This window comes from Trichomycterus rosablanca, chromosome 13 (genome assembly GCF_030014385.1).
Source record: "Trichomycterus rosablanca isolate fTriRos1 chromosome 13, fTriRos1.hap1, whole genome shotgun sequence".
Classification (NCBI taxonomy): domain Eukaryota; kingdom Metazoa; phylum Chordata; class Actinopteri; order Siluriformes; family Trichomycteridae; genus Trichomycterus; species Trichomycterus rosablanca.
In genome coordinates this window covers 27,976,105-27,994,899 of record NC_086000.1, presented here as the reverse complement: position 1 = coordinate 27,994,899, position 18,795 = coordinate 27,976,105, and the positions used below count along the sequence as shown (strand labels likewise).

General features: G+C 40.5%; 1 protein-coding gene across 1 annotated transcript in view; it reads left to right on the top strand.

The window, feature by feature from the left end:
- The window catches only part of myt1lb (myelin transcription factor 1-like, b), a 195,659-nt gene that overhangs the window by 166,424 nt on the left and 10,440 nt on the right, over window positions 1-18,795 (top strand). The window contains exons 13-18 of the mRNA XM_063006723.1: window positions 10,270-10,391; window positions 12,859-12,927; window positions 15,466-15,528; window positions 15,618-15,701; window positions 18,341-18,562; window positions 18,682-18,773. Coding sequence (XP_062862793.1) covers window positions 10,270-10,391; window positions 12,859-12,927; window positions 15,466-15,528; window positions 15,618-15,701; window positions 18,341-18,562; window positions 18,682-18,773 — 652 coding nt within the window. The remainder of the gene's footprint in view (window positions 1-10,269; window positions 10,392-12,858; window positions 12,928-15,465; window positions 15,529-15,617; window positions 15,702-18,340; window positions 18,563-18,681; window positions 18,774-18,795) is intronic.

The following is an 18,795-nucleotide window of genomic DNA, read 5'->3' as shown; positions in this document are numbered from 1 at the left end:
CAACATCAGGCAGTCTGCAGAGAAACTTGGCCTTGGGCACCAGTGGACATTTCAGCACGACAACGACCCAAAACACACAGCAAAAGTGGTGAAGAAATGGTTAGCGGACAAAAACATTAACATTTTGCAGTGGCCCAGCCAGAGTCCTGACTTGAATCCAATTGAGAATCTGTGGAGGGAGCTAAAGATCAGGGTGATGGCAAGGAGACCCTCCAACCTGAAAGAGTTGGAGCTCATCGCTAAAGATGAATGGGCAAAAATACCAGTGGAGACATGCAAAAAGCTGGTCAGCAATTATAGGAAGCGTTTGATTGCTGTAATAGCCAATAAAGGCTTTTCTATTAATTATTGAGAAGGGTATGAATAATTTTGGACATGCCACTTTTTGTTCAAATGTAAATAAAAGCTGAGAAATATTTTTTTCCATAATGATGCCTCTTGTACATCGTCTTATTATCTTCTGGGAGACGCCTGTGTCATTTCCGGTCCAAAAAAAAAATTGCTGGTTGAATAAAAGTAACTTTAAGTCAAAATTTGCCAGGGGTATGAATAATTTCGGGCTTCACTGTATATATATATAAATTCCATGAATTCGATTGCATTCACATCATACAAGACAAAATTGGGTTTGAACTGGCGGTGCCATTGTTTCCTACAGAGTGAGGCGGTTAAGTGCTAACCATACAGATCCGCCACTGCGACACTCGGATTTTACCGCTTGTTGCTGCACTTAAAGTTCAATCTGACTGAACCTTGACCTCGTTTGCCGCTGACCTTTTCAAAAGCACCGTCACTGAGACAAATTCTTTGTGTGACCTAGACAGAAGCGAAGCACAGACATGGGCAGAGAAACTGATTCTCACTGTTTTACAACAGCTAGAACTGTTTCATTCAGTTGTAAATTTTAAACACAGCATTGTGAGAAACAAATACGGCATAGCGACCAATGAGCTGTGAAATAGAGAACGGGTTTGCATTTTAGATAAACGTTTCCTCATCCTGGAACTGCTTGTTTTTAAATATGATACAATTAGTTTGTACTGCCAGCTTTTATGTACAAACTAAAATACATTTCATACAAAACTGCATGTGAATAAAGAGTCAATACTGTCTGTCAGGCGCTCAGGTGCAGTGGTAAAACCTGCTAGTGCATTAGAGCCGGCATTTTGAACTTGTGAGTTCGAATCTCAGCTCTGCTCCTGCTACTGGCAGGCTGAGTGTCTAGACGGAAAATGATTGGCTTGTCTGTTGGGTTACATATGCCGGAAGGAATTCCTCATAATTAATGCATTTACGACCTCTGCTGGCTGATCGATGGCGCCTGCATAGAGACGGGGGATAATGGGGATCAGTGTGTAACTGTTCGTGCACCAATGTTTCTAGATGGCACCTGATCCACTGTGACCTACATAGGGTGTCCATACATCTGAGTGCCTGTCCGCAGTCCGGTGCAATGCCTGAATGGACACGTATTAGTCCTCCTTCTGGAGCTAACCAGATGTAACGATCATAATAAAATTGCTTGTCCAAAGAAATGACTTGTATGTCATTGGTTTAACTTTACTACGGATTGTCCAGCCTTGAAATGCTAGTTAACCACTATATTTTAATAACTGTTTACACTGTCAGCATGCAAAAACAAAAAACAATGTACACCTCTGAGTGGTCAGCTCATCACGCTTTCATTTTAAAGGGTAGTGTACTGAAGTATCACAAGTAGACTCTAAATGTGGTGAGTAGAACATTCATTAATAAGGTCATTCTCCAGTTGAGTTGGTTGCATTACAGTTGTACCAATTAAGGTTTTAATTTTGGGTGCTGTGGGCACTATCTTGTCTACCCACTGTCATGTCCTGATGTTCTCCTTTTTTGGGGTTATGGAAGTGGCCAACCTAAACCTGCAGAATCTTTGTATGACCATTGTAACTCATCTTATTAAGGGGTCCTGATATCTAAGGAGCAGACTGTAGAGTAGATCAGTAGATAAATAGATAAAAATGGCACAGCTGCAAAATGCGTTAACGTTTACACCACGTTCACATACACAGTACACGCAGTAAACACAGTACACTTCTTTCACCACACTGCCATCTAGTGTGTCTATTTTAAAGAATTAAGCTGATCGTACACAATATTTTAATGTTTCAGCTAATCAGCATTATTGTTTTATATAAATATATGATCATTCTATGTATAATGGCTGTAACACAATATAAAAATGAAACAGGTGAATGTTTACCATCGTGTTATGTCACCTTTCCTTTTTTTAACATTTAGGAACTGAAGACACCAGTTGTTGTAGTTTTGGTTTCATTTAGGAACTGTGGACACCAGTTGTTTAGTTTTAGTTTCATTTAGGAACTGTGGACACCAGTTGTTTAGTTTTAGTTTCATTTAGAAACTGAGGACACCAGTTGTTTAGTTTTGGTTTCATTTAGAAACTGAGGACACCAGTTGTTTAGTTTTGGTTTCATTTAGAAACTGAGGACACCAGTTGTTTTAGTTTTAGTTTTATTTGGGAACTGAGGACACCAGTTGGTTTCATTTGGAAACTGAGGACACCAGTTGTTTTAGTTTTTGTTTTATTTAGGAACCGAGTACACCAATTGTTTTAGTTTTTGTTTCATTTGGAAACTGAGGACACCAGTTGTTTTAGTTTTTGTTTCATTTGGAAACTGAGGACACCAGTTGTTTTAGTTTTTGTTTTATTTGGGAACTGAGGACACCAGTTGGTTTCATTTGGAAACTGAGGACACCAGTTGTTTTAGTTTTTGTTTTATTTAGGAACTGTGGACACCAGTTGTTTTAGTTTTTGTTTCATTTGGAAACTGAGTACACCAATTGTTTTAGTTTTTGTTTCATTTGGGAACTGAGGACACCAGTTGGTTTCATTTGGAAACTGAGGACACCAGTTGTTTTAGTTTTTGTTTTATTTAGGAACTGTGGACACCAGTTGTTTTAGTTTTTGTTTCATTTGGAAACTGAGGACACCAGTTGTTTTAGTTTTAGTTTTATTTGGGAACTGAGGACACCAGTTGGTTTCATTTGGAAACTGTGGACACCAGTTGTTTTAGTTTTAGTTTTATTTAGGAACTGTGGACACCAGTTGTTTTAGTTTTTGTTTCATTTGGAAACTGAGTACACCAATTGTTTTAGTTTTTGTTTCATTTGGGAACTGAGGACACCAGTTGGTTTCATTTGGAAACTGAGGACACCAGTTGTTTTAGTTTTTGTTTTATTTAGGAACTGTGGACACCAGTTGTTTTAGTTTTTGTTTCATTTGGAAACTGAGGACACCAGTTGTTTTAGTTTTTGTTTCATTTGGGAACTGTGGACACCAGTTGTTTTAGTTTTTGTTTCATTTGGGAACTGTGGACACCAGTTGTTTTAGTTTTTGTTTCATTTGGGAACTGTGGACACCAGTTGTTTTAGTTTTTGTTTCATTTAAGAACTGTGGACACCAGTTGTTTTAGTTTTTGTTTCATTTGGGAACTGAGGACACCAGTTGTTTTACTTTTTGTTTCATTTGGGAACTGTGGACACCAGTTGTTTTAGTTTTAGTTTTATTTGGGAACTGTGGACACCAGTTGTTTTAGTTTTTGTTTCATTTGGGAACTGAGGACACCAGTTGTTTTACTTTTTGTTTCATTTGGGAACTGTGGACACCAGTTGTTTTAGTTTTTGTTTTATTTGGGAACTGTGGACACCAGTTGTTTTAGTTTTTGTTTCATTTGAGAACTGAGGACACCAGTTGTTTTAGTTTTTGTTTCATTTAGAACTGAAAACACCAGTTGTTTTAGTTTTTGTTTCATTTAAGAACTGTGGACACCAGTTGTTTTAGTTTTTGTTTCATTTTGGGAACTGAGGACACCAGTTGTTTTACTTTTTGTTTCATTTGGGAACTGTGGACACCAGTTGTTTTAGTTTTAGTTTTATTTGGGAACTGTGGACACCAGTTGTTTTAGTTTTTGTTTCATTTGGGAACTGAGGACACCAGTTGTTTTACTTTTTGTTTCATTTGGGAACTGTGGACACCAGTTGTTTTAGTTTTTGTTTTATTTGGGAACTGTGGACACCAGTTGTTTTAGTTTTTGTTTCATTTGAGAACTGAGGACACCAGTTGTTTTAGTTTTTGTTTCATTTAGAACTGAAAACACCAGTTGTTTTAGTTTTTGTTTCATTTAAGAACTGTGGACACCAGTTGTTTTAGTTTTTGTTTCATTTTGGGAACTGAGGACACCAGTTGTTTTAGTTTTTCTTTCATTTAGAAACTTCAGTTGCTCAACAGTCAAGGGTCTTTGTTGTTGTATATTGCATTTTATTATGCGTCACACTCAATGGAAGACAGGTCTGGACTGCACTCCAACTTACTATAACCCTGAACATTAGTTCAGTTTACACAAATTTCCACATATACTCTCCAAAACCTTGTGAAAAGCCTTCTCAGAGGTATCAGGAGTGGGGGGAATTCCACATTACTTCTAGTTATTTTAGAGTAGCCCAAATTTCAACAAGGATAGGTCAGGTGTCCACATACCTTTGGCCATATAGAGTATAAATGATTTTTTGTTTGTTTGTTTGTATTTAAGAGACAACCCCTTTTAGTACCAACCCTGTGTAGCAATTTTTTATTCCACAAGCCTAAACCATTGCACCATCAACCACCAGCCAGAGCCATTAGCTGAAACAATCTTCATATCTTCCTAATGCAGCACAATCACCAGTTACATTTCCACTTCCTGTCTGTCTGAATGGCTGGTGCAGTTCAACAGCCAATCGAGCCTTTGCAATTTGCATGCAAATTGTCAGTGTGGAACGGTGCAGTGCTTTCTGAGTAAGAGGCTCAGTGTGAAGACACCTGTGACTGCATGTGCGTGTGTGTGTGGATGCTGGAAAAATCAGGACGAATGTGCGACTGTCTGTCTTGTACTGAAAGTTGTCAAGTATAACAAATGACCATGTTGGGATTAAGTTCCTACTTCACATGGCTAGAAGTATGTGGACACCCAAACTGAATTTACTTTTGTAACTTATTTTTGATTCAGGGGTGCCCACACTTTTGTGGCTTGAGATCTAATAGCTCAGTTGCCAGGTCATCGACTGAAAAAAAATCTTTGAAGCTTTGTATTTTTTTTTTTTTTTTTCAATTTTCTCCCCTAATCTAGTCGTGCCCAATTACCCTGATCACGTCCTCTATACTGATTCGACCCTTCACCGCTGACTGAGGACGCCTCTCAACTGAAATACGCCCCCTCCGGCACGTACAGTCAGAACAGACTGCATTTATCACCTGCACGAGTCGAGTTCATACACCGACGGGCACTGTGTACGGAGGGTCACACCCCCATCAGCATTATTCCTCAGCCCTGTGCAGGTGCTATCAGTCAGCCAGCAGGAGCCGCAGTTGCACCAGTTATGAGGACCTATAATCCGACTTTTTACCCTCTAACCCTGAACAACAGCCAATCGTTGTTCATGCAGCCACCCGATGTATTTGAACCCCAACTCTGGTGCACTAGCATACTTTACCGCTGCGCCACCTGAGCAGCAGCTTTGTAGTTTTTTTAAATGTGCTTCAGTTGCATATACTGATATTCAGCATTACAGGGCAAGGGACTGAAAAATCACACTAACCTTATCCTGATGATTTGTACTGAATGGTGTCAGACAGGTTTATGTAGTCTAGACAATAGCTGCTGATGCCAATTCTCAAGTAGCCTTCCAAGTGGTCATCAGTAAGGGTGGATCGATTTTTAGACTTTCATGTTGAAAAAGGCTTCACACAAGTAGGTTGATCCAAAAATGCTGTAAAATATGTGGCACATATTCTTTATGTTTGGATAGTTTTCCTTAACCAGCAAGTTCGAAAATTGTCCAGCTGAGGCCCTTGACTTTATATAAGTGTCAGATTGTAGGGTTAAAATTTCTGTACGCAACATGAGATCTGAATATTCTCCGTCAGCTTCTTCCCATATGAACAAAACAGACGTCTTTGCAGCGTTCTTGCCCGAATCGAACCGTTTTTGGTTTCTTTGTGCTTGGTTGCGACTCATCTTCACAAACAGTGTAGCTTACAAAAGGAAAAATGCAAAAATGCAAACTGGCTACTAATAAATAAAAACTTTCTTAATGTGCAGCCGACTGGTAAATCGTGATCGACGTATTGGGCACCCCTGGTGTAATTCATTATGGATGCAGCCAAACTAGCTGTAATTATATGGGCGAAGAGAAGCAACCAGTTATAGTCAACCCTAATCACTGACAAGACATTTGAAGGGTTTGCTGCTGATTGGAGGATGTTAGAAATTGCTGATATTCTGGAATTTTCACCCAATCAGTCTCACAGAATCAGTCTCAAAAAAGTTCACACAGAATGGAGTGCTCATCCATTGAGCGCCATATATATAACAGCACAAAACCATTAAGACCCCTAAATTAATCAATTGTACATTTTTAAAGTGTTTATGGGCAAAGAAGCACATGTTCCAATTATTCAGCCTCATAAAAAGAACAATCACATAAATCATTAAAATCACTTGATATAAAATTTTAAGTGTACATAATAAAATTGCAACACAAATCAGCCAACATTAAAATGTCAAACCTCTGATTCATGATTTCTTATTTGAAGCAAAAAAAACATCCAATTTTAATCCAATTTTTGCTTGATTCTGAGCATCCCCTTTTTCACCCCCTTTTCATCTGTATACGAGGTTCATCAAAAAGTTTTAGCACTGTTTTAAATTTCAAAAACAATTTACATCACTTTTCTACATAGTCACTAGGGATGTAATGATGCACTACAAGACAGTTCAAACTCGATTCACATGTGTAATGATTCAAATCGGTTTACATGTATAATGAATCGAAATTCACTTTAAACAGCAGAGGGCACTGGCGCTATTCACCTCACCTGGTTGACGTCACTACAGTATTGCCAGGTTCGGAAATTATTTATGTGAGGATACTTTCTTTATTTGTATTATTCATTTATTTATTTAATGTGAGATTTATTTTATTTCTGTTTTTTTACACAAAAAGGGAAATATGCAGCATTGTTTTGCATAGTTTGTACCTACCTCAGAAATAAAAGGGCATTCATTACTTAGATAAATAAAAGATAAGCACAAATACAGTATTTTATTTTTTTAAAGAGAAATAATAAAAAGAAACTTTGTCATAATTTGTCTTCAATTTAATTTTGTTTAAAAAATCGGGAAAAAATAGTATTGTGAACCCAGTATCGTGAATCGCATCGTGGGTAGAGTGTATTGTTATATTATATCCCTAATAGTCACCTTCCGATGCATTTTCTCAATCATTGTACCAACTTTTTAATGCCATCAGCAAAAAATGTTATTGGTTGAGCGTGTAGCCACTGATGCACCGCTGCTTTAACATCATCATCACATGAAAATCTTCTTCCTCTTAAAGCTTCTTTGAGTGGTCCAAAAAAATGGAAATCAGATGGCGCTAAATCCGGACTATAAGCTCTCTCAGTTTTTCAGACACGACCAATTACTACTACTCCCACCCTCACCGTTTCCAAGGAAAGTATAAAAGTGCGGAAACTTTTTGAAGATCCCTTGTATTATACCCTGGGTCCAAAAGTATGTATATCCATCCTAATGTCTCAAGTTCCAGTATTTAGTCACACTAACAGGTGCATAAATTAATCACATCAAATAATTTGGGATGTTTCAGGATGACTTTGCCTCTGTTTACAAATCATGGTCCATTATAGCATGGTTGAGTAATTTCGCCTGCACAGAGTCATGACCTCAAACCCACTAAATATCTTTGGGATGAATTGGAATGTCAGTTGCAAGCCAGATATTCTCTTTAAACATGAGTTCCTGACTAAGCGGGCACAGATTCTGCAAGACACACTCCAATATCTTGTAAAGAACTCACTTTCATTATAGTGCCCAATGAAATTTGAATATGATGTCCAGTAAGACCATTGCCAGGTGTCCACATATTGTTGGCCATATAATGTTTTCTGTTTGTGTTATATTTTGTATTGTATTTGTCACGTGGGAAGAAAGGGACACAAATGCAGAAGTAAAAAATAAAGAATATTTTATTTTATTTAAATAAGTACAACAGAAAGGTAAACAGTTAACAAAAATAGAACAAAAAGAACCGATCGGAAACTCCGACGGAAGCTGGTGACGCAGCTAAATGAAAAAATGCAAAAAGGGAACAAACGAAGAAAGCGGGACGCGAACCCGGGTCTACGCCGTGACCGTTACCACTGCGCTAACGTAGCGCTGGAGAAACCAAAGCACGAGCGCGCCTTAAGCGCTCCGGTGAATGAGTGCAGGAGAAAACTTTCACTGAACGCTAGCCCCGATACTGCGGTAGGCTAGCGAGGGTTTCGATCGGCTGCCCTTAGCCTTTGGTCGCGGGGCTGAGGTACGCCGATCTGAAACAAAAGAGCAAAAACAAGTAAGGTTAAACAGATACAGACATGCGGATTCGAACCTGGGAAGTTGGCGAGATAGCCGCGTACTCTACGGCGTCGCCACCCAGCGGTTGCAGAATCCAATGATCAGCTTAACTAAAGGCTCTAACGCCGAAGCTACTACCAGCGCTGAATAACGGCGCTGAATGAGACCGCTAACGCGAAATGCCAAGCGCATAAATAAACGGCAGTACGAGGACTGCACGGCGTCGCACCACGCTGGTTCTAAGAAGGTAGAAAAGAAAACCCTAACTACCTCAACCTTGCGGTTTTACACACCCGAGTGACCTAAAGCCACCAGGGGTACCACCTATGGCTACAAACGAAGCGTGGACGAGCTGCCACAACGAGAGAGAAAACAAACAAAAGGTGCGACACCCGCTGCTGAGTGGAGCTGGCTTAAGTAGGCTAGCCCCCAGCTGCGGGTGATCAGCCCTAATTGGGAGGCTTACTATAAGAAGCCTTTGTTTTCTGAGCTCTGTAAGACCTGTTTCGCTGGGAACCCGGGGCACGTTCACCAGCTACTACAGGCTTCCTAATAGTATTAAGTTATATTTGAGAAGTTCTTTTTCTGGTCCAAATGACACTTGGTGTGCCAGGGCCACTGTACCAGCAGCCAGTGCCAAACTCGAAGCACTAATGACTACTGGGTCCTGATTAGAAGTTATTCAATAATACAAACCTGCTCCCTTTGTCATCCTGTTATAACCTGTTATCATATACTATGAGATGTTCAGTAAGACCACGGTCAGGTGTCCACATACTGTTGGCCATATAATATTTTCTGTTTGTGTCCTTACTTGTCCAAGTAAGGTTTGAGAAGTTCTTTTTCTGGCCCAAATGACACTTGGCAGATGCAGTGGTGTGCCAGGGCTACTGTACAAGCAGCCAGTGCCAAACTCTAAGCACTAATGACTTCTGGGTCCTGACTAGAAGTTTTCCAATTATACAAACATGCTTTTTTATCTTCCTTTTTAAAACCTGGTAGGGGGCGGCACAGTGGCTCAGTGGGTAGCACTGTCGCCTCACAGCAAGAAGGTCCTGGGTTCGGCCACTCAGGTGGCACAGCGGTAAAAAAATAAAAAAACACGCTGCAACCAGAGCTGGGATCTCAAATACATTGTATCGAATCTCAGCTCTGTCTTGCCGCCTGAGGCTGAGCAGCCACATGAACAAGAGGAAAGAGTGCTCTTAGGGTGTGTCTCTCCGTACACAACGCTAGGTGGCACATCACTCGTCAATGTGTGGGTGATAAGATGCATACAGCTTGCTGCCCACGTGTCGGGGGGGCATGGGTTAGCTTTGGTCAGAGCAGGGATTGGCATAGGCAGAGAGGAAGCATGATGCAATTGGGCAAGGTCCTGGGTTCGATCCCCAGGTGGAGCGGTCTGAGTCCTTTCTGTGCGGAGTTTGCATGTTCTGCCCACGTCTGTGTGGGTTTCTTCCGGGAGCCCCAGTTTCCTCCCACAGTCCAAAGACATGCAAGTGAGGTGAATTGGAGATACAAAATTGTCCATGACTGTGTTTGACATTAAACTTCTGAATGAATGAATCTTGTGTAACGAGTAACTACTGTTTCTGTCATGAATGTAACCAAAGTGTGTAAAACATGATGTTAAAATACTAATAAATAAAATTAAAACCTGGTAGCATATATTATTATTTAAATGTATAGTTTAGGTATACGTGCTGACAAAGAAGAAAATCTATACAGTTTAAAAAGTGTAAAACCAAGGCTGTACAATCACACTTGACTCTCTCTCTCTCTCTCTCTCTCTCTCTCTCTCTTCATTTTTTTACAGTCGGATGATCTGGATCCCTTCCAGGACATTTTAGACGACACCGCATATGTCACTGATGTTGCCCTCCACAGTCCCAAGCCAAAATTCGCCCCTTGTAGGGAGAGCAAAAAAGACCTGATAACGTAAGCCCATGAAGGAAGTGATGTCGCTGATCACCCCTGCATTTCACCATCCTTTCTTTTCCTTTTGACCAATTTTCTGTCTCTTTTTGTTCCTTTCTGTTCTGTTGCTCTGCTTCGGGCAATCAGTCCCCAGCACGGCCGCATGCTACATAATGTGACAGCGTCCCGGCAGACTCTTTTCATTTCTTCTTTTTTACCCTAGCATATCTTTGCTTTTGTGCTTTCAATTCCAACATCATTCTTATTGTATGTTTATGTTGCAGCTACTTTCTACATTGCAGAATGTTTTCAGAGACAGTGAAGCTAAACTGGAAACAATGAACTACTATTAACGACAGAGCAAAATGAGAAGCGAAGCAACACTTCATTTTAACCCAGTTATGAACACTGTATGTAACACTTTCATAAGCTTTCCAGACATAATTAGATAAAATAACAGCATTTTTGCTGCTATTAATTTTTAGCATTGGTGTTATTTACCAGCTTGCATAATAGAAATAGCTTTCTAGGAGTTTCTATAAGCCGTGACACTGACATGGTGGTGGTGTGTTAGTGTGTGTTGTGCTGGTATGAGTGGACCAGACACAGCAGCATTGCTGGAGTTTTTAAATACTGTGTCCACTCAGTGTCCACTCTATTAGACACTCCTACCTAGTTGGTCCACCTTGTAGATGTAAAGTCAGAGATGATCGCTCATCTATTGCTACTGTTTGAGTTGGTCATCTTCTAGACCTTCATCAGTGGTCACAGGACGCTGCCCACGGGGCGCTGTTGTCTGGATATTTTTGGTTGGTGGACTATTCGCAGTCCAGCAGTGACAGTGATGTGTTTAAAAACTCTATCAGCATTGCTGTGTCTTATCCACTCATACCAGCACAACACACACTAACACACCACCACCATGTCAGTGTCACTGCAGTGCTGAGAATGATCCACCACCTAAATAATACCTGCTCTGTGGTTTTCCTGGGAGAGTCCTGACCATTGAAGAACAGCATGAAAGAGGGCTGAAAAAGCATGCAGAGAAACAGATGGACTACATTTAGTAATTGTAGAACTACAAAGTGCTTCTATATGGTAAGTGGAGCTGATAAAATGGACAGTGAGTGTAGAAACGAGGAGGTGGTTTTAATGTTATGGCTGATCAGTGTATACGTTCATAGACACAATCATACCTGGGGTGACTTTAATATGTACATTTAACCTGACTGCCTGAATGTCTTTGGACTGTGGGAGGAAACTGGAGCACCCGAAGGAAACCCACAGAGAGACTCCACCCAGAAAGGACCCGAATTGCACCACCTAGGAAGAAACCTAGGATCTTCTTGCTGTGAGGCGATGGTGCTACCCACTAAGCCACCATGCCCCCTAAGTCTAATAGCAATGTCTGATGGAGTAAATAAAATCAACATGAAAAGCTGTAAATATACAAAGAGTTTCATTCCAACATGAACAATTAATGCAGTACTTTAAATAATGTCTTATATATAACAAAATATTTTAATGACATTGACATCGGACTAGATCGGACATCTCAAACTCGTCGGTTCGAATCTCAGCTCTGCCACCCGACAGGCTGGACACTTGCCACACGACTGGCTTGTTGTTCAAGGGCAGGGTGCTAAAGGGAATTCCTCATAACTGATGCAATTATGACCTCTGCTGGCTGACCGATGGCGCCTGCACAGAGACGAAAGATAATGTGATCAGCGTGTGTTTCTCCGTACACAAAGCTGATTGACATATGAACTCGTCTCGTGCAGGTGAAAAGATGCACTCGGCTACTGCACACGTGTCAAAAAGGGTGTGTGTAAGTCACGGCTCTCCTCGGTCAGAGTGAAGGTCAGCAGCAGTGAGAGGAAACGTAATGCAATCGGTTTATTGGATACGACTAGATTGGGAGGAAAATACATAGTATTTAGTCCCAGTTTGCTATGCTTAATGCTTATGAAAGTGTTATATGGGTTTTTTTGGTAAAATGAAGTGTTAGAATTTGTATTATGGCTGCAAATTCTGTTTCCCTTTTTTTGTTGTTTTGGAATTTTGGGTTTAATTCTATCTACTTTTTTCTGGAGACAGATGCTCAATACCAGGGTGTGATGGAAGTGGTCACGTAACCGGTAATTACGCCTCGCATAGAAGGTGTGACTTTATTTTCTAATGATGGTTTTTTGATATTTTTTTCTCAATTTATTGTTTTCAGCTTACCTCAACTATACTGTCCAACTGTAGTTAGGACAGAACCTACAAATGTTAACTCTTTGGGTATATTGCCTTAATTTGGGAGATCTTTGTAATAACCAAAAAGTTACTGTAGACCTGATATGCCCTGCACTTGCCCCATTGCTTTTTTCAGTTTTTGTAAAGTGGTATTGTTTGTGTGTGGTCTTGTTTTGTTCTGTGTCAGTTGCTTTACGGTATTAAGCCTCGTTGTTCTAAACTAATATCTTTGTTTACAATGCTTCAGTCTTTCAGGTTGTCCTTTAGCAGATAAAAGCATTCGAAGTATGATGGCTAGCAATGCACAAGAACTCAAGTAAGTATCCGTAGAAACAATGCGGCCAATATAGAAAATACCAGTAAATACTGGTAATACATGGTAAATACTGACACCAGTCTGATAAGAAATAAAGAAATATAATATATAGTTTAAGCAGCTTGAGGTATAATTGTCAATAATTTTAGGTTCGATTCCCAGGCGGGGCGGTCCATGTCCTTTCTGTGCAGAGTTTGCATGTTCTCCCTGTGTCTGCGTGGGTTTCCTCCGGGAGCTCCGGTTTCCTCCCTGAATGGATGTGTATGTGTGTCTGCCCTGCGATGGACTGGCGCCCCGTCCAGGGTGTTACTGTGTGCCTTGTGCCCATTGAAAAGCTGGCATAGGTTCAGTGAATAAACTACACTATTTCAATTAATGTCAGCTACCACGAAATGCAAGTGCATTGCTTTATAGAATGTAATGGACCAAGCTTGTTATTATTTTACATTTTTCTTGACCAAAAGGACACAAATCATATCCAAATATGCTCCTCTGCCATTACATTAAAAATCTGGATATTGGCCGCTCAGGTGGCGCAGCGGTAAAAAGAAACGCGCTGCAACCAGGGCTGGATTCTGAGAGCGTGGTATCGAATCCAGCCTTGCTTTACCGGTTCGAAGCTGAGTGGCTATATGAGCAACGATTGGCCAAACTCGTCAATGTGTGGGTGGCAAAGATGCATCTGGCTGCTGCTCGTGTTTCGGAGGGGATACGGGTTAGCTTCAATCACCTCCGTCAGGGCAGGGTTCGGCATAGACAGAGAGGAAGCACAATGCTAATTGAACAATTGGATGCGCTAAAAGGGGAGAAAAAGGGGTAAATAAAAAAATAAAAAAATAAAAAGTCCCTCCTATCTATAACAGCCTCAATTTCTCTAAAAAGGCATTTTACTAGATTTGAAATCACAACTGTAGTGATTTGTTTCCATTTGGACAAAAAGCAATAGATTATAGTGTCTCCAGTTCACCTCACTTGCATGTCTTTGGACTGTGGGAGGAAACCGGAGCACCGGAGGAAACCCACGCGGACACGGAGAATATGCAAACTCCACACAGAAAGGACTCGGACCGCCACCTTCTTGCTGTGAGGCGACAGTGCTACCCACTTAGCCACTGTGCCGCAATGACTGTGTTTAACATTAAGAACTTGAACTGATGAATATTGTGTAACTAGCTGGTATTGTCCTGTATGTAACCATGTGAATGTAAGTGTGTAAAACATGATGTTAAAATCCTAATAAAATATAAATGATACTATTCTTATGCTTTTAGCAAGGATGACAAAAGGTATTGTGTCCTGCATAACAACTGAATTGGAATCTTTCCTAGTCACCATCCGTTGACCTTTGGACTTTTGTGATGGGCAAATCATATATGTGTCCATTCTCAAAGACCCAACGTAAGCTATAGGCAGTTTAATATAGATTTATATGTCATCACAGAAAAACCTCCATATATTGATAGCCTACTAATTTTCCTGCCCCATAATGTGTGATTCTTGTCACTCTTCTCAACGTAATGTCACAAGACCTTAATTTAGACTCACTGTGGCCCCGGGAGACTTCCAGTCTCTAAAAACTATATTGTAATACAGGCTGCTGTTATACAGGCACATCCTAAAAGTTGGATGCGTATAGTTTTCCTCTGTAGCATGATCTTTTTTAATTACTGTATCCAATTTTCATGGACAAGCCCAGACTGCTGTTCTCTCTCAACCAAACTGTACATCTTGCACTTATTAGTCATGCAGTGTCCTTCTGGCATGCATCAAACCCAGATTCCATCCATCAGACTGTCAGATGGTAAATATGTCTCCACAAGAACATTGCTTCAAGTTAGTTTAGACTAGGACAACTCGAATAGGTTCAAAATTTGACTACATAAAAAGTCACTAAGCAATGCATGTGGTCAGTCTATGTGGTGTATGTTTCTACATTATTTATGTAGTTCTGATTATTTATCTGAATATACAGGCAGATACAGAGATAGGGTGGCACGGTGGCTAAGTGGGTAGCACTGTCGCCTCACAGCAAGAAGGTCCTGGGTTTGATCCCCAGGTGGGGCGGTCCGGGTCCTTTCTGTGCAGAGTTTGCATGTTCTCCCCGTGTCCGCGTGGGTTTCCTCCGGGTGCTCCGGTTTACTCCCACAGTCCAAAAACATGCAGCCAGGCTAATTGAAGACACTGAATTGTCCTAAAGGTACCTAGCCGCTAGGATGCATAAACCAGTGCATTGTAGTGCCGGTCCCAAGCCCGGATAAATAGGGAGGGTCGTGTCAGGAAGGGCATCCGGCGTAGAAACTGTGCCAAATCAATAACGCGGATCACGATCCGGCGGCGACCCCTAACAGGAGCAGCCGAGGAAATAGGGGCAGGCAGATACAGAGATAAGGTACATTTGTTCCAGCTGTAATGACATATTTGTATCAAAGCCCAAGTGCCAAGTGTTATCAGATTTGAGATAATAACAAACAAAACCAATTATTTAGTGATCTGTCCACTTCCAACGCCGGACAGTAACAAAGTGCATTTCTGTCCCAGGTGCCCGACTCCGGGCTGCGATGGTTCGGGACATATAACTGGAAACTACGCCTCCCACAGAAGGTGAAGTGCAGATGTGTATACATCTTTGCAACTATGCGCTACATTTATAAGCATTTTACAGTGATTCCAAATTTGGCATGTTGTTTCAGTTTATCTGGATGTCCACGGGCTCGAAAGAGTGGCATAAAGATTACACACAGCAAAGAGGACAAGGAGGACCAGGAGCCAATCAGGTAATTGCTTTTAAACTTAGCTTACACTAGGTCTGCAATAAAGTCCTTAATAACTTAAGAGAAAATAAAATCTTAACATGTTATGCAGTTGTTGAAAGTGAAAAGTCAGCAGTTGTAGACCTGAGGGTAATGATTTGTAAAAATGAGACCTAATTTAAAAAGCTAAGGTGTGCCAAGGATCCCTAAGCAGTGTCCTACATTGCTTAGTTGGGAATTTAGGATGTTTGTGATAAAATAGAGAAGAAAATGCTCATTTTCAGCTATCTAGTGGTACAAGAGTAACATTTGTACCATATTATCAGGACTCAAGTGAAAAATCTTGTTTTCCTCTTTATTCTTAGGGGGCGGCACAGTGGCCCAGTGGGTAGCACTGTCGCCTCACAGCAAGACGATACTGGGTTCGGTTCCTTTCTGTCTGGAGTTTGCATGTTCTCCCCTTGTCTGTGTGGGTTTCCTCCGAGAGCTCCGGTTTCCTCCCACAGTCTAAAATCATGCTAGTGAGGTGAATTGAAGATACAAAATTGTCCATGACTGTGTTTGACATTAAAGACTTGAACTGATGAATCTTGTCCTGTCCTGTTATGGATGTAACCAAAGTGTGTAAAACATGACGTTAAAATCCCAATAAATAAATACATTCTTTAATCTTAGAGTTCAAATGTATGTGGACACCCAATCATGAGTTTGTTGGACATCCCATTTTAAAACCACAGTGAGTTGGTTTTGGGAGAGGCTTGGGTTTCAAGGTATTTTTCCCCATAATGATGTATGGGAAACCTGTTAATGCGTTCCATGGTACCGTGGAAGTGCATATATTTTAGGCTTATGTAAAATAATGAGGTTGTTTTTGACACTTATACACTGAAAATAACACAAATATAATATAAATATAATATAAAAAATACAATAAAACCTGCACTTTACCTGCAACTTCTTTATTGTTTCCTTATGCTTCTCAATCGTGGAGATGCTTGATCTTGGAATATTGTATTCAGTTCAGTAAAGGCGCATTCACATGAGAAGCGGCAAAATAGCTTTTGCTATGGGGTGTGGCGGCGCACAAAGCTTAGCGTGAATTATTGTATTAAAACGAGTGAGGAATTTCATTAGTGTAGAGAACTTATAAGCAGTAATAATTAAGAGAGGTTTAGTGATCCTTGTTCTTTTAATACATTGTCACATCAAGCTTTTTTTAACGATAAGCGTTTTTGACTCCCTCCAAAAAAAGCTGATTCTCACAATTTCTCAGAACCCCGAGCTGTAACGCAAGTTTAAAAGTGAAACAGGAGGAAAATGCATATAAACACAGATACATGTGGAGCTTTCAGGGTGAATCTGATTGTTAATCCACACAAATGCAGATTCGTCTCATATGTGCACTTTGATGACGTCTTACTGCCCCGCTCAAGCCAAGCACTGTTCATTGTTAATTTAAAATTAAAGAAATACTTTTTTTTTTAAGTTGAACACGTTGAGTTTAAAAGTACAAGTTTCAAAGATTGTGAGTTTAGGGGATGTCGAGCTACAAGGTACAACTGTACATAAAATATACTAATTAAGGTGAGTTAGTAATAGTAAATATATTTGAGCTTATGTATACAGAATGGAGCTGTAAGCACGCTTTTACTAGGTGCATTCAGCTTTCTAATATTGTTGCACTATATAGTTACTACTGAAAAGGGGCGGCACAAGTGGGTAGCCCTGTCGCCTCACAGCAAGAAGGTCCTGGGTTTGATCCCCAGTTGAGACAGTCTGGGTCCTTTCTGTGTGGAGTTTGCATGTTCTACCCGTGTCTGCATGGGTTTCCTCTGGGTGCTCCGGTTTCCTCCCACAGTCCAAAGACGTGCAAGTGAGGTGAACTGGAGACACTAAATTGTCCATGACTGTGTTTGAGAACTGATGAATCTTGTGTAATGAGTAACTACCGTTCCTGTCATGAATGTAACCAAAGTGTAAAACATGACGTTAAAATCCTAATAAACAATCAAACAAACAAACTACTAAGAGCGGATGCCCTATGGTGGCAACCCTGAAAGCGACAATCTGGAAGCACATTGGCCATGCTCTGTGGGTGACATTAACATCATTTCTGTCTTACTTATTAATCACAAGACACCAGTCAATCCCAGACTTCTGTGAGCTCATGTGATTGAAAGTAAGTAGGAAGCACCATCCTTCAGATGCATTGGCCAGTGCAATAAAATAGGCTACAACTTAAATATGTGATCGACTGGCTACTAGTGTCTCTGAGAAAGCATGTACAAGCCTTACACTCCCAAATAGGTGGCTAACTTGTTATGGAAAGAGCCCGGAAGGTGTAGAGAATTGGCAGTTAATCAAGTACAAAAATGTGCCTAGATTTTCTAATCATTCTGGAAGAAGGATGTTTTAGTTAGGCTTTACTTTCTAAGATTAAATCAGAATAAATTCAGATAAATCTTTATTAGTAAGGTGGCTGTGAAGTGGCAACAATTAAGGTGGGAAAAAATGAGGCAAAGAAAATGTTCAAATCACAAGAACATGAAGCATGCACCATGTATTAGCACATTTGTATTAATTAAAGCAAAGTGTAATACCAATTACAACAGAAGATCTATTTTATATAACTGTTAATCTGTATGAAATATTGGTGTTTTCAGGTGTCCTGTGCCAGGTTGTGATGGACAGGGTCATGTGACAGGGAAATATGCTTCTCACCGCAGTGCATCAGGCTGCCCCCTGGCTGCCAAGCGCCAAAAGGATTGCTACATGAATGGCACACAGTTCACATGGAAAGCTGGGAAGACGGATGGCATGTCCTGTCCCACGCCAGGCTGTGATGGCTCAGGTCACGTCAGTGGCAGCTTCCTAACGCATCGAAGGTGAGGCTTTTTTTAAAATCATTTATGAATATGTACAATGCAACCTCTGATAAGGCAATAAAAGGAACTGATATTACTACTAAAAAAAACAAAAATAAATAAAATTCTATTTCTTTTAGTCTATCAGGTTGCCCACGTGCTTCATCAGCAATGAAGAAAGCCAGACTGACAGGAGTGGAGATGCTGACAATAAAGCATCGGCCAAGCAACGGTAAAATCTGCTACTTCAAACT